This window comes from Pinus tabuliformis, chromosome J (genome assembly GCF_031772625.1).
Source record: "Pinus tabuliformis cultivar Carrire ecotype Pingquan chromosome J, CPIR1, whole genome shotgun sequence".
In the NCBI taxonomy this organism is placed as follows: Eukaryota; Viridiplantae; Streptophyta; class Pinopsida; order Pinales; family Pinaceae; genus Pinus; species Pinus tabuliformis.
In genome coordinates, this window is record NC_142295.1 from 10,500,821 (window position 1) to 10,527,937 (window position 27,117).

Genomic DNA, 27,117 nt, shown 5'->3' on the forward strand with positions numbered 1-27,117 from the left:
ATACATTTGTATCTTGCGATTGATTTTGCTGCAAAGCTCAAGATTAGGTACCATCCTATGAATACAGGTATGGAGCCCTTCAATCACCTTGCCATCAAAATTAAAGTCGTATTTGTATGAAAATGCAAGGTTGAGTAACAATGTTGTTGCATGAATGGGTCAGTGAAGCATCCTTGCCCACCAACTATCAATCGCATCCATTAACATCATCTGTCTATTAAACCTAGTAGAACCCTTGTTAGCATAATAAGCACTAATGGCCTCCTTGGCCCTATCCATGGCCTCATACAAATAATCCATTGTAAGCTTATCCCCATCTACCAATCTCAGAACCTTTACTAAAGGTTCTCTAACTGAGCACACTTCTTCTACTCCTTGCCAAAATGTGTCGATGTACACCATTTTTGCAATGGCTCTCCCATCCTGTCTCTTCTTATATCTACAATCACACCACTCATCAAAAACAAACATTTGCTTCAACTCAAATTGGCATCGAAGCAAAGACTGAAGAGTAATAAAGCTGGTGGTAAAATGTGTGATTGCAGGACGCTGCAACTCCTTGTTTTTGGTGTATCTCCTCATGAGGCTAAGAACAAAAGCATGGCTATATATAAACTTGGGAATGCTCCTCGCCATACCAATCACCTCCTTAATGAAGGAGAGTTTCCCCATATCCTTAAGCTGCAAATCGATACAATGTGCTACACAGGAAGTCTAGAACAATGTGTGGTGCTTGTCCATAACCATCCTACCAGCAACCACATAATTGGCTGCATTATCTGCTATAACTTGCACCACATTCAGCATACCAATCTCCCAGACGAACATATCTAACAACTCACATATCAATGTTGCATCTTTTATATGTGTTGATGCATCCACTAATTTAATAAGCATGGTACCCTTAAGACAATGTACCAAGAAATTGAGAAGGGTCTTACCCTTCCTATCTATCTACCTATCAGACATCACTGTGCATCCAGACACCTCCCATGTTTGCTTCAACTTTGCCAATCTAAAGTTGATGGCCTGCTTTTCTGCTTGAAGGATTGGCCCCTGCAACTCCTCATATGTAGCACTTTTGTACCCTGTACCCACAATAGCAATAGAATCACACATTAGCTACCAAAATGGATTGTTTTTGGTGATGTTGAGAGGTAAGTCACTCCAGAAAAGACACCTCCCCATAACTCTATCTGCTTCTTGCTTCTTCTATTTAACAACTGACTTTATGGTAGGTTGCGCTCCACGCCCAGTTCGTAGAACAAAAAATGATGACCTCCCACTCCCAGTCACATTAGTGGGTGACGTTGTGGAGCCCCTCCCACCACCCTCAGGCTCAAAATCGGAAGCAGATATCCCTGAAGATTTGCTTGCACATCCAGCGTTGTTTCTTTCTACCTCTTCTTTCCTTTTGTCCTTTTCATCAATTGCATCAAGAGCTTTTTTATAAGTTCTAGAAATCGCACAAAGCCCAACATCATGTCCAGGGAGTCTAGCCAGATGGTATTTTAATCATGTAATCCCTCCTGTCATCTTGGTCCCACACAATTTGCATGACCGATATGCCATATTTGTCCCACCATCAAGTTCCCCATACTGCCAAAATGGGTCAAGGGTTTTGGCATATTTGTAGTGGATTAATGGACAACGTCACAATTCAAACCTCGGGTAGCAAAAAGACAAAAAATTGGCATTAAATCCCCATACACAAAAAAATAACAGCGACTTCATTTTAAATATCATTTTTTATTACATTATTTTCAGTGAAAAATGGTAATAAGAGGGTGCAAAAGAAAGTTTGAAAAAAAATGAAGTTTTCTATCCAATTATGGAGAAAACCCTTACATTGCTTCATGGGCATGAAGATCACAACAAATGACAAAAAAACAAAGAAGCAAAATGTTGGGAGGCAAAGAGGCAAGCAAGCATAACCCTAAATCTATGAAAGAAACCATTAACATAAGGGTTTTTAAGAACATACATGTTAATGGAAGAAATGAAGTTTGTCTCATTGATCTTGAATCTTTGATCCACAAAATAAAAACTAACAAAATAAACAAAACAAAACAAAAAAAAAAAAATTGGTTGGTGATGACAATGGTTGTTTGATCCTCAATCCCTCCTTGAAAACACCACAAAGCTCTTTCCCTTCCTTCTCCAAGGCCAACAACGCAAAATGACCAATTAAAAGTCAAAAAATCGGTTTTGTAACCACGGCCCTGTGTGCCCGATGATTTTTCTAATCGTCGCGCAATTTTTGCCGAAATATTGGCGACATTTCATAAATATCGCGATTTTTTCAAAATAGAAAGTATCACGATATTTTTTATATTTCATGAAATATCGACAATATTATCAACGTTGGCTCTTATTACTCCAAAGGTGGCATGCAGGTTTCAATGCATTAAGAGACATGCCCAGGCACAACATTCTGTGGGTAAAGCTGTCAGGACTCCCACTAGAATTATGGCCAAAAGAGGCAATCATGGCAATTGCAAACAAAATTGGGAAACTCTACTTCTTGAAGGAAGGTAGTTTCGGGTGTCTTGATAAGAGGATTGCTTGGGTCCTCATGGAGATGGAATTTTCTGGGGGATTACCCGTTGAGATTGACCTCTATTGGGGACCCTTCTCTTTCAAACAAGTTGTGGACTATTGGAATGTTCCATTTTGTTTCCTATGTTTTCATGCTACGAGCCACCTCTTGGCTGATTGTCCAGACCAGTTTAAGGCAGGTTGTTGGTGGAGAAATCTTTAAGGGCTTGATCAAGGTCGTAGGGTAGTTGGGCAAGGAATAGAGTGTCCCAGAGATCCAGATAACATGTTATCTTCTGACTCAACAACAATTGCCCCTGATTTTCCTCCTTCAGGAGAGGTTATCATCCCAATAATGATGGTTAATAGATAATGCCCGAGGGGTTAGGGCACTCAAAAGACTGACATATGAATCCCAACTTTCCCTTTGGTATGGAGGGTGGAAGTGGCCTCAGGATTTCAGATTTCGTGCATTGTTCGGGGGTCGACAGTCAACATCACAATGGGGTACCCTTGCCTAGTGATGGTCATGTTCGGATTCAGTCGGCTAAGGGCCTCGTCAGCAGAGATGAATATTTTGACTCTCCCATTAAATTTGGGGCTCCCTCGGTTATGAGGTTGGACCTACCTTTAGATGATTTGGGATTAAAGTATATGGTTAGAGATGTAGCGATTGGATTGGAGCCATTGACAATCAAAACATATTTCTTTGCAAATAATGAGGTATGTGTGAGCCTAGAATCAAGGAAGTTTGTGATTACGAGGAAGAAAAGAAGGGTGAAGATCAAAAAACTTTCCAATGTTCCTATGGTGCCAGTAGATCTTCAGTCTACTTTTCAAGAGTCTCTTTTGGATTCAAGTCCTCTAATGTGGAAGTCGGCTATATTAAAGCTTCCCGCATATCATTTTGAGTCTGAGATTATCTTGTCTGGCTATTGAAGAGGAGCAGTGAAGAGGATTCAGATCCTTAATTTATATGCCCCTTATTCAAATAGGAGATTTTTCTAAGAAAGATGTGAAGCAAATGGTTTTTTGGACCTTAGCTTTCTTGTCATAATCGGTGACTTAAACTTCAAGCTGGACAAGGATGAGATTTGGGACACGAATGCAAAGAGGGACCCTCTGGGGTCATACATTAAAGATCTTCTCGCTCAAAAATCCTCGGTGGACATCAGACCAACTAAGGGAGGGTCGACTTGTAATAATGGCAGAATAGGTATAGCGAGGATATCCAAAAGGTTGGACAGGTTTATCATTCAGTCGAGTCTAATGAGTGGTCTGGATAACCTCAAATCCTAGATCCTTCCATCTATGATCTCAGAACATTTCCTGATATTCTTGGAATGGTCTAGAGACTCTTATAGAAGATCTTTTTCCTTTAAATTTAATCCTATCTAGCTTAAGGAACGAGAGTTGGTAGACTTGATTCGCAAGACATGGATATCGCCATCATCCGAGATTGGTACTTCTGGATTGGATGTTTTTTGTCTCAAGCTCTCAACTTAAAGTCAATAGTCAGGAAACGGGTGTATGATAACAAAAAAAAGGAGATGTTTAGGGAGCTTATTGATATCAAGAAGGAGAGTGAGAGACTATCTAATCCAAAGACCCCTGGCTACTTATGGACACTGCCAAAGAATGCCTAATTGCACTGGAAAAGAGCAAAAATAAGATATCAGCGATTCAAGGAGTGGCACATCAAGAGTTGGGTGATGTGGGTGGCAGAGGGAGACATAAACATGCGGTTTTTTCATAATCAAGTGTCTTTTGGGAGGCAGAAAAATGCCATGTGGAATATTAAAGATGAACCAGGGAATTTCTATTCCAGTCAAGCGGACATGGAAAAGGAAGCGGTTCATTTTTTCAGAAACACCTGTACAGCAAGGGAAGGAGTCAATGTGGTTAATCAGATGGGATTTGTTAATCTTTTCTCGAATATGATTAATGAGGAGGCCAAAGCTATGTTGGAGAGTCATGTTTCCAAGGAATATTTAATGGGAGTTATTACAGAATTGGCTAAGGATAAGAGGCAAGGACAATATGGTTGGCCCATGAAACTCTTTCTTTTCTTTCAGGAAATCGTGATAGAGGACCTGGTTGTCATTGTGGAAGAATCTTGGTGCTTATGCTTGATCTCTTATTCGGTAAATTCCTCTTTTATCACGCTTATTTCAAAAATTGATAATTCTTCTACATTCATTTATTATCGCCCAATATCCCTTTGTAACATGTATATAAAATTATATCAAAATTAATTGCTAATCGGATTTGCATGTGCTATCTAAGCACATCACATCCAAACAATTTGGTTTTCTGGATCAAAGACAGATCCATGATGTTGTTGCAATAGCACAAGAGTGTGCTCATTCCATAAAGACTAAGCATCTCAACGCTTGTTTATTGAAGATAGAACTCATTAAAGCCTACGATTGCATTGACTAGGAATTTATGAGATTAATTCTCCTTAAGATTGGTTTGGGGATCCAAACAGTCGATCTGATCATGGCTTGTGTCATATCTGCATAGTTAGCGGTTATTATTAACGATTTTCCATTAGAGTTCTTTCGGGCATCTAAAGGCTTTAGACAAGGTTGCGCCATGTCTCCACTTCTCTTCTTGATAGTGATTGATGGGTTGTGCAGGAGCATTGAAGCAGCTAGGTCCAAGGGGATTATTTCAAGACATAGGATAACAAGGCAAATCCCTCTATCACACTTGATGTTTGTCGATGACATTCTTTTGGCCGGGAAAGGGACTGCTAAGGAATGGAGGGAATTCTATCAGATTTTAAATGATTTTGGTGATGCATTGGGCCTTCTCACGAACAAGAGGAAATTTATTCTTATAGAGACTAATCATGAGTCTGTTTCGATGAAAGATATTGTCAACATGTTTGGGGTTAGATCTCTTCCATTAGATATGGGCTTTAAATACCTTGGCTTCTACATTATGCCAAATTGCTATGAGGTATGTGACTGGGACTAGCTACTGATGAAATTTGAGGAGTAAGTGAGTTTGTGGTCTTTCAAGTGGTTGTCCTTGGGTGGACGTCTCATATCATTAAGGTGGCGCTGCAAAATATTGCCATTTACTGGATGCACATTTTTAAACTTCCATCCTTTGTCGTCAATAAAATTAAGTCTATCTTTGTGTGTTTCTTATGGGTAGGCTCTAGAAATCATAGGAAAATTCGCCTTGTAAATCTAGAGTCTTTGACTAGACAAGTGAATCAAGGCAGATGGGGTATCAAAAATTTGGAAACATTCAATCTGGCAACCTTGTTGAAAAGTTTATGAAGGGCTATTAATGGAGGGGATATGGAACCAAATCATAAAAGGTAAGTACTTAAGGAGTCAGCTTTGGCCAATTGGATCAAGGAGGGGGGCTTGGAGCACAATGTGGCATCCATATCTTGGAGAAGCCTTATGAAAACCAAACACTAATTGTTTTGTAATATCATATGGGAAATTGGCTCTGGGTCGATGGTGGAAATTGGCATGGCAGCGATTAAAGAGATGCGTGGTCCACATACGCTCTCTTCCTATTCTAGAAAGCCTTCACAGCAATGGTTTCTATAAGCTGAAAGATATCTTTGTTGACAGAGGACCAAGCATACAACATTCAACTTGGAAATCGGCATTAGATATGGGTTTCTCTGGTGATTTTGTTGAAGAATGGGATGTATACATTTTACACCTGAAGATGGCGGGTGTCACACTTTCATCTGGTGTCGTTAAGTTGTTATGGAATGGAAGCATGTTTAAGGATCAGATTGAGGTAAAAGGGATTTACCAATTCCTGTCTAAGTGCAAGATGATGGACTCTGGTCTAAGATGGTTTCAGAAATCGTGAATTTGGGATATTCATCAAAAGATTTAATGTTTATGTTCGTTAGTAGTCCATGATAAAATACTCACGCGGGCCAATCTGATCAAAAGAGCCTTCCAAGGGCCTGGTAGTTGCGCTCCATGTCACACTTCCTTAAAAGATGTCTCGCATCTTTTTCTTTCGTGCCCACCTGATGTTGTTGTCTGTTGGAATTTATAAGCCTAACTATTAGAAACCCTTCATGTGCTTTTCTGATTTATTTCTGCCAACTTGTTCTGATTAATTAACAAGTTATTTACCATGTAAATACTGAAAATAAATGCAAGTACATGCTCAACACATTACAGATCATCAACTGAAGGAAACAAAACAAGCACACAAGTGACACCGTTGTTTTTGGACCAATGTCCTCGGAAAAACCCAATGCAGGAAAATCGGTGTAGCTATCTGAGGGTTTTATTATTATGCAGTTTTTGAATACAATCTGGGTGCCAAAACCGGCTCACCCAACAGAGAATAATCTTGGCAATAGTACCTCTCTACTCTGAAGCAGATATTCCGGCTGAAACCCTGGGTAAACACTCTGACAGCTCTCAGCTCTAATCTACCGGACGAAAACCCCAGCATCAACCTCTAGGGACTGCGTCAGCCCTTTCTGGCCCAGCGTCACCCTAGCTCGCCCTGCGTCAGCCTCTTGAGGCACTACGTCAGCCCTTAGTGCTCTGCGTCGCCCACGTTGGCTCTCTGAGGCACTACGCAACTCCTGGTTGCCTCTGTGTGAACCCTGGCTGGCTCTGCATGAACCTTTGGCTGGCTTTGTGTCCCTCTCTCCCGACTTCTGTGTTGATCTTCCTGGTGCTAGCTCTAACTCTTTGCTTCTATATTGACTACCCCTCGGCTGCAACTCTGATCACTCTTTCGATTTCCTCAACAAACCCTACCCCAAAAAATCGAAATCTTGATCAACTCGGTGTATTCAACAGCCAAGATTAAGTCCCTAATCAACATCTAAGATTAACTCTGGCTTGATCCACATGACTTTTGGACCCTTCTAACACATTTTTATATTAATTCACATTAATATTTTATTTTCCCTAAGTTTAGACCTAAGTTGCAAGAAACGTAGGGCATGAGGTCGTTTCCATACAGAAGCGAATACGAAACGCTGAAACGCGTGTGGTACCGCCATGAAACGCGTATCAGGCCATACTGCCACATTGCACGAAATTGAAACGTGGCCAGTACGGCCGGAAACTCGTTTCACAGCCGTACGACTCACGTTTTAGCTTTTTACTTGTGTTTTTTTTTTAATTTGTTTTCTAATTTATTTCTAGGTTATCCTAGTGACTTCTAGTTGCCTCTAGATGCCTGTCTAAAGTTATAAAAGTGAACTTTTGCCCTAGTGTTGATATGCAGTTCATCAGGAAGTTTCAGGCATATGCAGTTCATGGTAATGTTAAATTCTTAAAGTAAATCATCATTTTACTTAAATTTTTAACATTACCATGAAATGACTCAGGATGTTTGAGAGTGGTTTCACCCTCATTGGATTTCATATGGAGAAAGTATAATTTTAGATCTCCCTCAAAATCCAGCAGACTTATCTATTTTTCAAGATTTCAGGATTAGGGGGATTGCAATGTTTCCATTGGATTTTATCATGTACTAGGGTATGGAACTTGTATTTAATCAAGAGAACCAAGCCCTCTATGTAGGGGAGACTCCAAATAATCAAGAGCATGTAGGGTACTAGGGTATGAAACTTGCATTTAATCAAGAGCACTAAGGTCGTTCGACTATGTAGGAGACTCCCAATCAAGCACGAGACAAGAAATTAGAAATTTCTCGTGGCTAATTTTGGATATTTCTATTTTCATTATGGATCATTCATGAGTAAATGTGATGTAAATTTAGAGACTTATAGTTTATGCATTGACAATTGGCAATTTTATCATAATGTAATAAATTAGAATGTATCATATATGCTTTATGATTGCACATATTTCTTAAACGTCCTACTATATATATATATATTCGCGTTTCCCGGTTTCCAAAATTTGGGGAGGTCGCGTTTCGTATCGCTTCCAGTTTCGGAAACTCGTACCTATTTCCCCATTTCGTGCAACCTTGGTTTAGACTTAGGGACTCCATTAAAAATATTAATTATTTTAATATCTCACAAACTATTTAGAATCTGCCCAAACCATTTCTGGGTATTGGAGATCTCATGTGCTTTAGCCTCTCCAACAATTTTTGTGGCTAGAGCATATCCGATGCTACCCTAAATCAACATTGTCTGGAATGAGGTCCTTCGCATTCTTCATCTTAATTCAGCATGGAATCAATCCTCTATTGGTGCCTATCTGTTTCAATAGTTTACAGAAAACAAGGATTTCAAAGCACTTTCGTTCTACATTCTATTGAGGATTTGGTGCATGAGGAATGCTAAGATTTTTACCAGAGTGAACCGAATGTCAACGGAACCGGTATTAAGATTGTTGCTGACTATCACGGATGGAAGATGTCTATCGATCTAACCCTTGAGGATCAAGGAGTGTTGGATCATGTGAGAGGCAATATTATTGAGCCTCCATCAAATGCACCTCCTGCTGCCAGGAACAAATGGAAGAACGGAGAAGTTAAAGCGAAGAAGATCATCCGGGACTCTATCGACAAGCACTTGGTGGCCTACATCTCTGAACTGGACACCTCCAAGGAAATCTATGATAGACTAGTAAGTTTATTTAAAGTTAATGATGCAAATCAAGTTTTGTTTCTTAGAAATAAGCTGAGGGAAATCAAGAAGGGTAAAGATGAGAGTATGCAAGCATACTTCTTAAGAATCACCGAGATCAAGAACGATCTCCTATCTATTGGGGAGACTATTACTGACAGGGAAATGGCACTCACAACTCTTGGAGGATTACCATCTGAATGGTACGTGTTCAGGACTACTCTTCTGAACAGTAACGTAATTCTTGGTTTCGAGGAATTAATGGCTAGATGCATTCAAGAAGAAATAAGGGTAGAAGAGCAAGAAATGCCCTTGCCTAAAGGTCCTCCTGCTGCTTTTTCTTCTCATGCTAAGAAAAGAAATAATTCTGGGTCTAAATCGAAAAGAAAGGCTAGACCTAAGGGTGGAAGAAAAGGTCGATGTTACATTTGCAATAAAGCAGGTCACTATGCAAGGGAGTGCCCTGATAGAAAGGACTCACACCGAGACGATGATCAAAATCCTTTTGATGGCAATCAAAGGAATGACAAATTCAATAGCAAAGGTAAGAGGAGAGCTGGGAATCAAGGAAGAGGACAACCATTCAAGAAGGCTAGAAATTCCAGGATGTATTAAATGCACCTGACCTCAGAAAAGCCTGGTGTCCATCTCGGCAATGGAAGACAAAGGCTACAAGGTAACCTTCAGCGATGCCAAGGTACGTATATGGAAAAATAATGTTAAAGATGCCTTTACTCTTGGGTTTCGTGTTGATTCTTTATATTAGGTCGATGGAAGTCCGCTAGGTATCATGTCTTATGACACATCTCTTCAGTCTGAACATTGGCATCAGAGGTTTGCCCCCCTTCATTATAAAGCTCTACCCGATGTAAGACAGATGGTAACAGGGATGCCTGAATTCCAAGTAGAGAAAGAAGGTGTATGTCCGGGATGTGCCGAAGGAAAGCTCAAAAGGGGACCATTCCCCTCAAGTCAAAGCAAGACCTCCGATATATTACAACTAGTTCACTCAGACATATCTGGTATGATGCCTGTGAACTCCTTGGGAGGACATTCATATTATCTTACTTTTACAGATGACTATTCTCGAAAGGCCTGGATATACTTCTTGAAAAAGAAGGATGAAGTGTTCTCTTGGTTTCGACACTTCAAAGCCCTGATCGAGAATCAAACCGAAAAGAAGATCAAGATCTTAAGAACTGATAATGGGACTGAATATGAATCTAATGAGTTCCATGATTTTTGTAAAGAGGCTAGCATCAAGAGGGAAACTACTACACCATATACTCCTAAACAAAATGGTGTGGTGGAAAGGAAGAACTGCACGATTATGAAAGCTGTCCGGGCCATGCTACATGATCAAAGACTTTCGAAGTTTCTATGGGTTGAAGCTGCAAACACTGTCGTATATGTACAAACTCGATGCCCTCATCAAGCATTGGGTTCCAAGACTCCTGAAGAAAAGTTCAACGGTAAGAAACCTGATGTTTCTCATTTTAATTTTTGGAAGCCCTGTATATTTTCATGTGTCGAAAGAGAAAAGAAATAAATTGGGTGCATCTGGAAAGAAGGGAATTTTCGTGGGCTATGGTGAAAATACTAAAGGCTATAGAATCTATGTAGTCGGTCAAAGGGAAGTCGTGATTAGTCATGATGTCACCTTTGACGAAGATATGGTTCTCAGCAAGGTGGACAATCTTCCGACTTTGAGGAGCTCTCAAGAAGCCGACACTAGGGAACCGAAAGAAAAGGATGATGAATCAATGCCTCATGTAGAAGAACCCATGGATTTGATTGATCCTCCTCCACATGAGCCTTCCTCTTCTAAGAAGAGGCCTTCATGGCTTAGGGGGCTACTTGATGATGCTGAAGGACATGCTGCACCCCGAGGAACCTTTCGTGAAAGTAAGAACCTAATAGGTATCAGGGATACCTGACCATCATGAGCACGATCATACAAAATGAACCTTCATCATTCTCAGATGTCGTCAAGCATCAAGTATGGAAGGATGCTATGACCGAAGAATATGAGTCTATTATGAAGAATGATGTTTGGGAAGTAGTTCCCAAATGCCAGGACAAGACAGTTGTTACTTCCAAATGGCTTTACAAGATAAAGCATGCAGCAAATGGAAGTACGAAAAAGTATAAGGCTCATTTTGTTGCTCGTGGTTTCTCCCAGAAGGAAGGTATAGACTATGATGAGATATTTGCACCTGTTGCCAGATATACGACCATTCGCTCGATCATAGCCCTTGCCGCTTCACAAGGATGGAACCTACATCAGATGGATGTCAAGACCATGTTCTTGCACGGCTCGATCAAAGAAGAGGTCTACGTAGAGCAACCCTAAGGATTTGAGATTTATGATCAAAAATCTCATGTATGCAGGTTGAAGAAGGCTCTCTATGGGCTGAAGCAAGCACCCCGAGCATGGTATGAGAGGATCGGCAGCTACTTGATGAAGTTGGGATTCACTAAGAGTGAAGCTGATCCTAACCTTTACTTTAAGGTTGAAGATGATATTCCTCTCATACTGGTGTTGTATGTGGATGACCTCTTTCTAACAAGTGCAAACCCTCTCATTCTCAAATGTAAGAGGGAGTTGGCTTCCGAATTTGAAATGAATGACCTAGGACTGATGCATTATTTCCTAGGACTTGAAATGTGGCAAAAGCCAGGGGAAACTTTCCTATCTCAAGGAAAATATGTGGTGAAGATATTGGAAAAATTCAGTATGGTGGACTACAAGCTTGTAACGATAGAGCTTGACTTCAAAAAGTTAAGCAGTAGTGTTGTTGGACCTGTTTTACAAAATGCTACCAAGTATCGACAACTCGTCGGAGCATTAATGTTCTTAGTGAACTCCCGTCCAGATATATGCCTCGCAGTCAACACGATTCAACATATGGTTGAACCCCACCACATACATTGGATTGGTGCCAAGAATATGTTGAGATATCTTCGTGGCACTATCTCTTATGGGTTAAGATACGCTGCCAGAGAAATGAGACTATTTGGATACACAGATGCTGATTGGGCAGGTAATGTGGAGGACCGTAAGAGCACTTTCGAGTGTTGTTTCTCCTTGGGATCTGCTTCGATATCCTGGATGAGCAGGAAGCATAAGTCGGTGGCCTTGAGCACCGCCAAAGCAGAGTATATTGCTGCTAGCATGGCCTCCTGTGAGGCAGTTTGGTTGCGAAAGCTCTTCAGTGAGCTGTTTGGATTTACATTGAATACCACCATGATCCTTTGTGACAACCAGAGTGGGATTCGTTTGTCAGAGAATCTTGTATTTCATGATCGCTCCAAGCATATCGATATCAGATACCACTATATTCAATATATGGTGCAGCGGGGAGCTATAAGGCTCCAACATATCGGTACAAATGAACAGGTCGCCAACATTCTGACAAAACCCCCCGGGAAAGTAAAATTTCTGACTTTCTGAGAACAACTTGGAGTTGTTCAAAGACCCTCCGATGAGGGTCATGTATGATGCATTGAGCTCTGGGAGCTCCAGGGGGGTGCAGGGTACTTCTTGGAGCAGCATATGACCACAGGATGATTCACTATCCCCTGGTGGTATACATGTACACCCCGTGGCGACATTGTAGCAAGATTGATGTGTTCTCCTGTGAGGCCTGGATTGATGTGTTCTCCATGGCGATTGTAGCAGGATTGATGTGTTCTCCTATGAGGCCTAGATTGATGTGTTCTCCATGGCGATTGTAGCAAGATTGATGTGTTCTCCTGTGAGGCCTGGATTGACGTGTTCTCCACGGCGATTGTAGCAGGATTGATGTGTTCTCCTGTGAGGCCTGGATTGATGTGTTCTCCATGGCGACCTGGATTGATGTGTTCTCCATGGCGATTGTAGCAGGATTGATGTGTTCTCCTGTGAGGACACGATTGATTAGTTCTCCTGTCAAGGCATCCTACCCATGCAGTCTGAGACTCATGGGAAGTACCTCTCATGTGATCAATGAGTAGGGAAATGAAGTTAGGGACCATAGTAGTACCGATGGACGCATCATTGTATCTACTGGTACTCCCTACGCTAGGATGACCTCGATTGATCTGGGATCAATGATATTGGTCTGGGAACAGTGGTAGGAGTTGTACCATACTATGACACTGACTTCGGGTCGGTTGAGACTGGTCTGGGACCAGTGGTACATACTCTGAGACTGACTTCGTGTCAGTGGCAAGTGCAGTACTAGTCTGGGACCAGTGAGAGTGGTACATACTATGACGCCGATTTCGGGTCGGTTGAGACTGGTCTGGGACTAGTGGTACACTCTCTGAGACTACAATACTGGTCTGGGACCAATGGTAGGAATGGTACTTACTATGAAGCTGACTTCGGGTTGGTTGAGACTAGTCTAAGACCAGTGGTACGCACTCTAAGACTGACTTTGAGTTAGTGGAGGATGATACTGGTCTGGGACTAGTGGAGTTGTACTCACTATGACGCTGAATTCGGGTTGGTTGAGACTGGTCTGGGACCAGTGGTACATTCTTTGAGACTGAATTTGAGTCAGTATGATACATCCTTGATCATTTCTTCTTCTTCATAATTCGGACAAAAGCAGAGCAGAACATAACAAAGCAGAGCAGCGCATAACAGAGCAGAGTTGTACAGATCAGTACAGGGCAAAACAAGACAAAGCAGAACAGGCAGAATAGAGCAGAGCAAGGCAAGGATCAGGTTGTACAGGGTAGTGCATTTGATGGATGAAAACTAACGACCGACAGACAGATTGCAGATGAAGTTCTCCCTAGTTGAGAGGGAGTGTTAAAATTGGCAACTAGGGCAAAACTTCATGTGGGTCATCTTATTCGTGGCTGATAATATGTTCATTAGATTCCTCTCGTCGAGAGGTGTAGGATTGATATAAAGATCATCCGATTCCAATAAGTATTCATGGAGATATGAATTTATTTTGATTATGGAATTATTATCAAGCCGACCTACAACTCATGTAGGCTCAGAAGCCCAACAGTCGCATCTATTCAAACACCAACGTTGTGTATAAATATGGGAGGACTTTTCCTCATTTGGACTCACTGATCTCATCACATCTCTCTCTCTCTCTCTCTCTCTCTCTCTACTGCGCAGAAAAGAGTCTCTTCTCTACTGCGCAGAAAAGGGTCTCTCCCTCACACATGTGAAGCCGGAAGCTGCTGAAACTGAAGCTGCAACTGCAGAAGCAAAGTTTGACCTGCGTGGATTAGAAGATCTCCTCATCTGAACTGCTTTGTAGGTTCATCTGAACCTCCTCTGAAAGCTGCAACTTTTGGTGGTGGAATCAAGTCAATCCGACGGACGGTTTGCAAATTATCAACTGCCCTAGTTTGAAGGAAGCTGCTAAAACTAAAGCTGCAATTGCAAAAGTGAAGTTTGACCTGTGTGGACCAGAAAATCTCCTCATCTGAACTACGTTGTAGGTTCATTTGAACCTCCTCTGGAAGTCGCAACTTTTGGTGGTGGAATCAAGCCGATCCGACGGTTGGTTTGTGAGATATCGTCTGCCCTAGTTTGATGATGAAGCCGCTAATGTTGATGTTGCTGATCTAAGGTTTGCTACTGCTGATACAAATCAGATTTATTGTATTATTTCTCTCTGTTGAATTATTGAAGATAAAAGATTTGATCAAAGGGTTTCCCCACACATTGTGGGGTTTGTCCCTAGCTAGCCGCCACATCTTGTGTCTCTTGTCCTGGCTTATTTTCTGTCGATCGTTTAATGTTCTATCTACAGTTTACTTTATGTACATGTGATTGCTAATTTGTGGAATATAATAAGAAAAAGAAGTAAATTGTTATAAGCATAGAACATACCATAACTTAACATATAAAGATGCAAAACGTACCTTTTGTGAGGCTTGCACACCCTGTAGATCAAAATATTGCTCCATCTGTAGTATCCATGTCACTGGATCCTTACCAGCAAACTTCCTCATATCTATATTTGGAATGTGGTGGTTCATAAACCCCACATTAGAGTCTCTAAAATTATATGTCATATTCCTTTTTACCTCATCATGATTTTCATGGATTACCCTGTCACCACCGGGAAGCCTTTCTTGCAACAACTTTGTCAACCCTTCCAACTTGACATTCATCGCATCCATGTTTACTTTAAAAACCTCCATGTTGCCTTTTATACCATCTATGTCACCTTTTATTCCTGCTTTTAATCCATACATGTCCCCTTTTAAGACAGCCATGTCCCCTTTTAGTTCATCTTTGGTTGTTCCTTGTGAGAGAGAAATTTGTTGCACTTGGTTCCGTAATTTTGATATATCATGTTGCAATTCTTCCTCTTCATGCATCATAGTAGAGCTTTCTGAGGGCTTAATGGGTGTAGAATTCTTTTGTTTTGGAGGCATTTTAGAACCCAATACTGATACCTATGCTTCAATATGCCCTTGGAATCACTTCAAACTGATTTTTCAAACAAGAGTTATGTAAAAAAATTTAAAAATACACGCATTTTTCTTGCCTTTTAGAAGCTCGATATTGAATCTGTTGTATCTCTATTATTTCAGATCTCCAAGGTCTGAAATTTCGTCTTGTGGTATCCCTCTAAGTCTTCTTTCCAACCCCACAAGTCATGCCGAGATTGGATTCTCCATGAAAAAGTTATGTCTGATCTCCCATGATGACCTAATTATAGACCGGTTTAGTAGAACGAACTTGTACGGAGTTCCATGTGTTACTATTTCAACCTTCGGCCTTGAAAACGATACACAAGAAACTGGAGTTGTGTACTTTCAATCACTTCTTACGAAATTCAAATTTGATGCTCGAAGAGAAAGTTATGACGATTTTCCCTACGTCAAATGTTTGATATTGAATTCTAGAGCCTGCAAAAACCCTAACTTCCTCAAATCATATCTCTGAAAATATAGCAAACCAATCTTTGAAATTTTTACATAGCGTTCACCACAATTTCGGCTCCACGTGGTCGAAATTTCCGCTTCTAAATCTTTGTAGAAATAAAGTTATAGCGAAAATCCCAAAATGACATGTTTGAAGCAGTGAAACCCTAAAATCCAAAGCTCTGATAACAAATGTTATGCAACCAGCTCACAAAGTAGAAGAAAAGATAGATCAACATCTTAAAAATTATCCTCTTTGAGGGGGAAACCTCCTTTACATTACATAAATGAACAATTCTTAGATGATACAAATGACAAGACCTCCTTTGTATATATAGGAGTCTAAAGGGTCACAGTATAATATGAGCCTATATAACTATAATAATGTAAGGGCACAACAATAACAATAGTGGGCTTCTATGGGGCACAACAATAACAATAGTGGGCTTCTATGGGAACAACAATAACAATAAGGAGGCTACACTAACAATAAGGGGACTACACTAGTATTATAGGGACCTAACAAGTTGTCCTATTTTTCGAAGTAACTAGATGCCATGTGGGCAAAAAGGATGTCACTGAGTTCGCACATTTCCATCAATCCGCAAGGTAACTGGGCCTTGAATCCAGGCTTCAACAAGGGTTTCGTCCCTCCTTTCATTACTTTGTTTTTCACTTCAACGTTAAAAAGGAAATTCATCACAAGGCTTGAATTTTATGCCAAAGAGAACGAGAGGTGGACTTCAAGTGATCTAGAAGGGTGCCTTAATAGCTCGCATATCCATAGGGAAGTAGTCCCTCGAGAAATTCAGTTGACACACAGAGATAATGCACCTCAGGGAAGCTTGCATACCATGCCACAGAGGGGCTCACTTGAATAGTAAATAGTGTTACATACCTTAGATGATATTAGGTGCTCTATCACAATTTCCATTATAGGTTTGGACCTATAGTTTTCAAGAGTAGTTACAAATTCGACCTTCCTTGCTTGATTCATATGTCCAGAACTTGCCATAAACTCGACCAGATTTTTACCAATTCGTCAAACTACTCTTCAACCTTGCTCTGATACCATGTTGAGTTTTCTAGGTCTCACAGAAACTAGAAAAATAATTTCATTCAACAGCTAACTACTTCCAATGATTAGTTAGCATCAATAACATTTAATATCATTAAGCAGTTATACAGAAGAAAATTTCAATCATTGAACATGAAAAAGCAGTAAAGATAATCATGAGGCAATAAGACAAGAGATTTAGGCCTGAGGCCAAGGGAAAAACCCAGAAATCTTTCCTTATGGGAGAGAGAGTTCAGAGTTCATCAATACATCGGAAATAACAACATCAAGATAATAGCCAAACCAGAAAACCAAGAACAAGATCAAGTGCCAAGTCAATTGCCAAGCACTCCTTCAGATTTTCGGCCTCCTTTTGTTCCCAACTTCGTTGGATCAGAGATAACCAAGACATAATTTGATGTCCCAAATGACAAGGAAGGCTCTCCTTTATATAGACTTCAAAGGGGTGGGCGAATGGGTGCCTCTTAGGGGCCCAGCTGACATAAAATAATAGGAGGCCAACTTGAATTATTTGGAGGCAAAAATTTAAATTCAAAATTTACTTTTTTCCACATGATGAAAATACCGACCATGGCTACCATATTTCCAACATTATAGAGAGGGGGAACTCTCTGAACCACTTTAAGGGTGCAATCCGCAATACAAATGTCATACAATATCAGATAAATAGTCCATATCTCATGAGGACTCCATCTTTATTTCAACCTACTCTAAACTTAATCCACCACTGGTGGGCCTTATTTAAGGACTAACATAGTGGGCCTTTATTAGTGATTACACCATATTACGTTAATCAATAATTAACATGGTGGGCCTTTATTACTGACTACACCGCATTACATCGATTAGCTATCATAAGTCTACTAACCTTAACTTTAATTGACGCTCTAGCCTTTATAACATTACCAAGGAGGGCCATAACAACATTATGATCATCATTGGTGTACCCTTAGGCTTTCATAACATTACCAGGGAGGAACCTAGCAACATTACGATTATCAATGGTGTACCATTAAGCCTTTATAATATTATCAAGGAGGGTCATAACAACATTATGATCATCATTGGATTATCAATGGTGTACCATTAAGCCTTTATAATATTATCAAGGATCATCATTGGCATACCCTTTGAAGATAACTTCAATTTCTGATATGGACCTCTTTCATTTGGCCCTGTGCCAAATACTTTTGTTGTTATATCTAGATCTCGATGGGAATTTTATCTATTTAATCATTAAGGCCCCTTAATGATATTTAGTTTTTATGAGTTTCAAGAGGACAATTATTTATGCACCTCTATGACTCTTTGGTAGTGGTCACTACATCCACCTGTTTTCTGTAAAATATTCTGTATACATATTATTAAATTAATACAGATTAAAAAAAAAAAAACAATCATTCTTCATTTCTTAAACTGCAACGTCTTCGTTCAGTGAATGATCCATCACTTTGAAAATTGGCATTGAACATTGCCACTTCTGTTAAATAATCATTGTACATTGAATCAGCATAGTCAACTTTATAACAAAACAAGAAAATTATGAGAAAGTAATTGCTTTAAGGAATATGGGAAATTGTAGGAGGGAATTCAATGCTGAATAAGTAAGATATGGTCTAATCTACACGTTTTAACAGGATTACTGCCCAGCTACCATGCAGATCCATATCCCATCGAATAAAGCTACAATTCATACCAAGCTTTATATTAAAAAAAAAAAAACTATTGCAACACTGAAATAAACCCCAAATGCTAATCCTGACATAAATTTTTTAATTTATAGTCAGTTCTCTAAAGATGATTATGTAAATACCCTCTGGAATATATCCGCTGGGAGAGCTGATAAAGATTTGTAGCAAGCATATTTTTCACAACACCCTTTTACTTTGTAGCAGCTGTTTCCAACAGCTCAGGAAAGTATGCACTCCTTTGTTGTACACTGAAAACATAGATTGTCAATTCCACCAAATGGAAACTTAGATTGTCAATTCCACCAAATGGCAAAAACAGTGTCCACCGTCTTACTGAAATTTAAAATTCAAGAAATTGTGTAACACAGCAAACAACGAAATTTCTAACAGCTTATAGAAAAACCTGAAGTAATATCCCCTCGATTATGTGCATGCATTGTCATTGTATTTAGATTTATAAATCAAATATATGCAAAAACAGAACAGAGAACTCAACCAAGGATAAAATATAGCTTACAATTGCTGAACCCTGCAATGGCCAAGTTAGAACATCCATAGTCTAGCATAAGCACCCATAAAGTCTCGCACTGTTAAATGCAACTAAATAGATTGAATAAATTATATATCTGAAGTTCTCACCCAATATCTTCTCTATAATTACACAGGCAATGCATTTAGAGCAAAACAGTGGATATAGAATTTATTATTGATTGGTGTAAAAGACCAAGAAGTTCCATATGAAATCATAATTTTGAACTTTGGTACAATTGAATATTCAAATCTCAAAATAAATATACCAATCCAGGTACAAGTGTGACAATCATGTCTACTGTCATGCCCCCAACATAACTGGAGGAAAGACTAATAACTAGGTAGATAGGCATCGAAGTAACATGTTTTTATACAAGTTAACATAAAAATGATATTACAACAGTCCCCACAGAAGAACAGCCATGCACTGAGTCATGTCAACGAACCTAGAATGTCCTTGTGGAAGCGGCATTGCAGCAGAGACTGTGTTAGGTTGACTCAATAATCCATTTTCCATGGGGTTTAACGATTGGCCTTGACTCTGATTGGCCTGATGTTGGGGCAAACGATGTATCCGTTGTTTCTGCTGATTCTTTGGGTCCCCACGTACAGGTGAACTTCCAGGCAATCGCTGAGAAGCACTTGCCAATGGCTGCTGAGAGTAGGTCCTATCTGATTGATGGTAATTGTTATGCTTGTGCTGGGGATATTTGTTTGGGTAAGCATCATTCATGGCAGCAGCCAACTGTTGAGTCTTTTGGAAAACCTCTTCAACAGGTGGAGGTGGACCAGGCATCTTTTGATGCCTGTATCGACAATCAGGCCCATTTGGACAGAAACCAAGTTTGTACCTGTTACAACAGCAAAAAGATGTTCAACCATCACCACATAGATTCCAAAATACTCTAGCATAATAGAAGATGATGCTTGCATCATAATTGTGTTAACTAAATCTCAAGCACCTGCCTGCAGATTGGAAAACATAAATACGGAAACTTTTGAATTTACAATACTACCAGAAAGCTACAAGAGTGCTTCAAGTAAAATAAACAAATAAATTAACTTTCTCATGCCTTTGTTCTATTTGGTTCTCAGGAAATAAAAACACCTAGATTCACCAAAGAACCAAACATCAGTTGATCTAGAAAAACGGGAAAGATAAAAGGTTATGTTTATATAAGAACGTGATAAGAACTTGATATACAATTTCCAAAAGAAGAGCTGATGATCCTATGCCGGCAACACAAACCTGCCACTGCATCTAAAGCAGATAAATTAAAATAGGTAAAGAAACAATTTATCTTATGCATGAAAAATCATACTTCGCAAGCACACACCCATGTAAAACTTACAAATACCTTGTAAAAAAACTATAACCACGATTGTTCTTCCACTGAGATGTTACAACGAGAATTACAGAATACCCTTCCAATTGCCTGCATTTACAGAAATCTTAGTGCAAGCATTTTCTGAGTGCTCATAGAACTTCCACGTAAACCTTATTCGCCATAAAAATGAATCACTAGAAAAACTCAGCCCAACTCAGTTAAGCCGGTCAAGATCTGGTCAAAAATCAGCTAACTCTGCTAGAATCAGCTAAACTTGGAGAAACTGAAACAATCTTGGGCAAACTCAACATACTGACTGTTAGCCCAATCAAAAGCTACATTTATCTATAAGCATGCATGGGTCCTTGATTGTGACTTCTTTCTTCCTAAGAGCTAACTGCTTGACATGGGTCCTTCATTGTGACTTCTTTCTTCTTAAGAATTAACTGCTTGGCATGGGTCCTTCATCATGACTTCTTTCTTTACTTGATTCTTTTCTTTTTTTCTCCCTCCTTTGTCAGGCTTGTGTCTTGTCATCTCCTCTCCTCTCCCTCGCTGTTGTCTTCCTGGTGCTTTTGTTAGTCATCCTGCCCCCACCCCTCAAACCACTCACTCTTGTTTTTCCCCTTTGCTTTTCTTTGTTTCTTTCTTCAGTGTTATCCTTTCCTCCCTTCTTTCCTTTTGGTTTTGTCTTGTTTTTCCACCCGTATTCCTCCCTCTTCTTGATGTATTCCCCCTGATTTCCTCTTTCCCTTTCTCTTTGTCTCCTGCCTAGCATGTCTCAGTTTGATCAGCCTGACCTTTGGTAGGACGACATATTTTTTTTCCTTCCCTGTTTTTACTTTTCGATGTTTTCTTTCCTTTCATATTATTTATGTTATTTTTTCTACTGTCATAATCCTAACATTAATTTTATTTTATTCATAATATTAGAAATATTAATAATGTGAGTTATTATTACAAATAATAACATAATATTGTTTTTGTTGCCGACATTATTGATTTAGGTTTACTAATAGTTCTAATAGCACTATTATTACTTATGCCATTACTAATTATATTATGATAATAACAATTACTATATCAATCTTATTAATAGTAATAAGATCAGTATTTACATATTATATTTAACATATTAATAAAGTAATTAATAATATTTTAGCCTTGGCATTATCTTTTGTTTTGTTTCTTAATTTTTTTTAATTATATTGTCTCTACTATTAACCGATTTATTAGAGTATTTTTCTTCTTTCAATCATATATTCTATATTTATATATTATATTACTTTTATGTTACCATTAATATTGTCCTAGGGTTTCTTATAGCTCATTTTATTTTAACCTAATCATTCCTTAATTTCTCTTCTCATTTTTTCGTTTCTTAAGCCAATTTAAGCTTCCTTTGCCTTATGTTTCTCCAAACTGCCCACATTCATGTTTATTATCCTGATCAATGTTGCTTTTCCACGATCTTGGGTCTAAGATAGAATCTTAGAATCTCTAATGCTACCAAACCAAGAATCTCAACAGAACTACTTTGCAGAGCAGGAATATAAACAGCAGTAAATCTACAAGTGCACAAAATATGGACAATTTTTTAAAATTTTCAACCCAACTTTGTTATATTAATCAACATATAATACAACAGTCTAGGGCTCTCGTACCAGGGATAATGCCCTCATACATCCACTAGTACAAAAATATAAAACTAGGTTTTGGTGTCAATCCATCGACAACCAATCTACCCTCAACAAGATACTCTGACCATCTGGTTGTCGCATGCTCTCTCAACTCCTCTCTGTCGTACCTACTACCATGTACCTACCCGATCCTTTGACTCCCAATCTGCAGCACCTGCCTCTATTAATGCTCCAAATCCATCTAGCCACTGAACCTTGGCTATCCAATTTGCTCACTAGTTGTGCCTTAGTCGATCAAGGGCACAACACATCGAGACTCTTGTCGAGTTGTTCACAACTTCGTTTGTGAACAACTCTCAAATGCCCATTGTTGCTCTTCAACTACTCAGGGACTTCAGCCCACTATGGTCTTGCGCTACTCCAATGAAGACCAACATAGGGCACAGAGGACTGCCACCTATCACAGCAAGGAAAACTGCCAATCATCTGCTGTAGAATTCCTTCTCCACACATAAGTCTTGGGTTGCTCAACTGCGAGTCTGGTTCTTCAACCCTTGAGCTTAACAATTGCCACTCTAGCAACCATCTAGGTCCATGAAGATGGTGCACACCGAGCTCTAGCTTGGGCACTATCACGCTGTAGTCCAGCATACCATAAATGCCCAATCTACGTTCACACTTGGTCCACTTTCACGTTGCCCTCCAACAAACCACAAGTGTCCAATGTTGTTGTAGCATATACTCCTATTTAGGGCATCCAACACCTATGGAGACCCTTCCACATGGCTGCTAACAGACTTCACCAATTTGTCCTCTCCTAGGACACATCCAACTAGCACCAGCTCACCATGAAACCATTAATAAACCACATACCTTGTCATATCATGGGTTGTCACATATTGTTGTAGGTCTACACTACTGGTTAGGGCTACAACTACACTTCCACAACAATCCTTCCTCACGTTCAAGCCTCCTTCTTAGTTTTGGTTTCACTCCTAACACCTCATGCCCCTATTAGTTGTTGATATGGGCTTAACCAGCCCTCAAATAAGCCTCCTGCCACACTTGTGTAAGGGAATACCTTTGCGGCCTACCTGGGCAAGTAGTCCCAACCTTACAACCCACCTACACATTGGTGTTTAGGCCTGCGGCCTATCTGAACTTCACAGCAACAATTGTTGCAACCTTTGGTTAGGAGAAACACCCACAAACATGCCACCAATCTGCCTAGAATGACGTCCAATTACAGCGGCTCCTTTTTGCTCTACTTTGACCACCTAAAATACCCAAAATAGTCCTCTTTTTAGCCTCAGCCTCCATTCTTAGAGTTGCGGCTGCCTCAAGGATGATTTCCTATGAGAGATGCACACTTGGATGAGTGAAAATGACCTCTCCACTCACTTCTATTTATATAAAACTCATGTGGCGTCAACACACAACTTGTGGCACTCTAACTCATCAACCTGACCTCCATTAGGTGCCACATTAACCCACAGTTACATTAGAAAATTCATATCTCAAGTTTTAGACCTTGGATTTGAGTGATTTTCGATGCTCCCATTTACTTGAGGGATCCTTTGTCACCTCAAATCATCACATGTCCAAAACTCATCACGGATTCACACCCACTAGCTTGGGTGCAAAGCCCACAGGCCTGGGTTTTATGCCCACAAGTGCTTTTGTGGCGCTCCAACCTCCAAACCCTCGATCCTCAAGGCTTGACGTAACTCCCAAGCTACAAAAATCAACAATTAGCTAAGTCACAGGACACGTCCTTAGGGGTCTTGTGTCTTGTATTTCGCGTGTTGCTGATTTGGGTAGCATCAGATGTGCTCTAGCCATGAAATTTGGTGGAGAGATTGGGGCACATGAGATCTCCAATACTCAAAAAGGGTTTGGGCAGATTCTAAACAAATCAGGAGATATTAAAATAATTAATATTTTTAATGGAGTCCCTAAGTCTAAACTTAGGGAAAATAAAATATTAATGTGTATTAATATGAATTTGTGTTAGAATGGTCCAAAAGATATGGATCAAGCCGGATCTAATCTTAGCCGTTGATTAGGGACTCAATCTCGGCCGTTGAGATGTCAACAGGAAAATTATAAGAGGAGACTTGAGGGTTACTTGGAGAAGACACCAGAGTGATCAGTCATTTTATTCTCTAGAGCGGGGTTTGCTAAGAGAGATAGAATCAGTGATCGGGGGAGCAGCTGAGGGGCATTGAGTACAGAGAAATAAAAAAGGTAGATATTGTGTTAGGAGAGCAGCGCAGCAGCCAAGGAGAGTGACGCAAAGCCAGCAAGGGCTCATGCAGGGCCACGCAAAGGCAGCCAGGTGTTGCGCAGAGCACCAGAGAGCAACGTGTCTGACGCAGAGGCCCAGAAAGCTGACGCAGGGCCTCCTGGGACTAACGCAGGCCAAGAAAGGCTGATGTAGGGCCAGTGTGAGACAAAGAGGGGCTGACATAGTCCAGATTGGGCAGACGCTTGGGTTGCAGAGCAGTTTTGTGCTGAGGAGCTGCCAAAAGGATTTTTCGAGGTTTCAGCCAAGAGATTTCTCTCAAACTGTGAGGTATAGCTGCTAAGGAAATTCTCTGTTGGGTAGGCCAGTTTTCGGCACCCAGATTGTACACTGATATTGCTTAATAAGAAAACCCTTAGATAGTTGCACTGTTTTCCTGCATTGGGTTTTTCCGGGGACATTCGTCCAAAAATAATGGTGTCATGTGGTGTGTTTGTTCTTGTTTCTTTTAGTTGCTGATCTGTAATATGTTGAGCATGCACTGGTGTTTATTTTCAGTATTTACTTTGTAAATAACTTGTTAAAGAAAAATAACAAGTAGGTAGGCATAAATCATAGAAAGTGCATGAAGGGTTTCTAAACTAAGTAAACTTAGAAACTTCAACACATGTCAAACACAACAAGGCCCATAAAACATGTCCGACACGTGTTTCAACGTGTCCTAAAATCAAGACACGTGTTTGAGCCATGTCAGACACGTGTTTGAGCCATGTCAGACACGTGCCCTAACGTGCACTGATTTTAGGATAAGTGTGTGACTAAAATCCCAAAGTAAAAAGCGTCGCGCCTTGATTTGTTTTCATTTTCTTTGTCAATTTTGTGTTTGTTCGTGAGGCGTTAGCAAACATGGATCTAAATGACCTAGTGTTAGAGCCGGTCACTTTTGATGGTAAGTGTCTTGAGGGTCCGTCCTCCACACCAACAAATGCATCAAGAGATCTTGGATTGGGCATAGAGGAGGAGGATGGAGCAGAGTCAGATGGTAGTGGTAGTGATGGTGATTATGACATGGAGGAGGACTTGAACTATTGATTAAGTTGTGACTACTGAGTCATGAGCAGTACCACTGACGAGCTATGATATTCCTACCTATTTTGTATCTACTCTATTTTGTATTTTCCAGTGACAATCCCTCTATATATGTGCAATACATTTTGATTTTGATTAGTTAATGAAAAATCTGCAATTACGGTTTTAATATCTAAGTTCTACTTCTAAATTTCTAGTTTTATTTTATCAATCATGATATTTCTAAGTTTCTGGTTTCTTGTGTGCTTCATGAATAACAAACATTGAACTATGAACATCATTGATGTAGTAAATTAATAAACTAACTAGTTATAAAATTGTAGAAATGTAAATACTAAATTAGTAAATTACTAAATAGATATCATCATGATTCATATCTGTAGATGTTATAATTTCTAAAAAATATGGATCAAGCACTATATTTCAGTATTAGATATATAATGTGTCCCTTGTGTCCTATTTCTGAGGTCATTGTGTCTCATGTCAAATACTTGTATTTACACGTCCTCCATGTCCTGTGTCCCCATGTCATGTGACTTAGTTGATCAACTTATGCCTCCTCGATTTCTTTTGGTCCTAAAGTTGAACCTAGCTTGAGGTTCAAAACATCAACCTAAATAAATTTAATGCAGCACTCCCTAAAATTTTGATGGATGATAGCGTAAACCAACCCTAATGAATTTAATCTTATTCATGGGTCTTCAATTTGATTAGGAAATTTAGAAAGGACAAGAAGCTAGTTCAACATGTTATACATCCTTTCCAACTAATTTTTTCTTTGCAAATGCAGCATGCCTAGAAAAACAATCTTCAAAGAATGTTTGTGAGTCAAAAAAGGATGAACTTGGAGTGCAACAAGAGAATTTCTTCTGATAGTTGCATCGATCATCAATGATCCTTTATGGAGGCATGCTAGCTTGGTCACAGACACTTTCCTTTTAGGCCATGTGTCTTGTGCCCCTATCTCAGACACTTAGGCACTTGGGACCCAATTGCCAAACACTCATGAGAAAGATGTCTTCATCAAGGCACATGTCTCACGCGTTTCTAACACTCAGGTCATGTGCATATTAATGTTAAAACTAACACTCGCGTCATGTGCATCTCAACGTTAGAAAATAGCTAATATCTAGTGCATTGGCAATGATCAATTAATTTCAAAGTCTCAATTCTTGAATCTTAATTCACCAATTCTATCCTACAAATCAATCACTTTTGATGATGGTGATCTTCTTGAGGGATCATGTACCACATCAGCGAATATGGCAGATAGAATTGATACAATGGAAGATGGAGGAGACCACAACGTGTTAGTGGTAGTGATACTAATGATTTTTTATTATAAGATCCAACTAAATGAGTTACGAGATTCGTCTACCCTATTTTGTATTTACCATTATCATTACCATCCATCATCTTATCTATGTGATGTTTTAATGACATCGAAATGATATCCCTCATGTTGTATTTGCAATTGGCAATCCCATCTAACCTCTTGTCTATCTAACATGTTTGATGACATTG

At 39.7% G+C, this 27,117-nt stretch overlaps 1 protein-coding gene across 1 annotated transcript in view; it reads right to left on the bottom strand.

Moving 5' to 3' along the window:
• The window catches only part of LOC149225174 (30-kDa cleavage and polyadenylation specificity factor 30-like), a 131,350-nt gene that overhangs the window by 57,100 nt on the left and 47,133 nt on the right, over positions 1–27,117 (bottom strand). Inside the window, exon 2 of the mRNA XM_089376972.1 lies at positions 19,738–20,142. Within this exon, the coding sequence (XP_089233098.1) occupies positions 19,738–20,142 (405 nt within the window). The remainder of the gene's footprint in view (positions 1–19,737; positions 20,143–27,117) is intronic.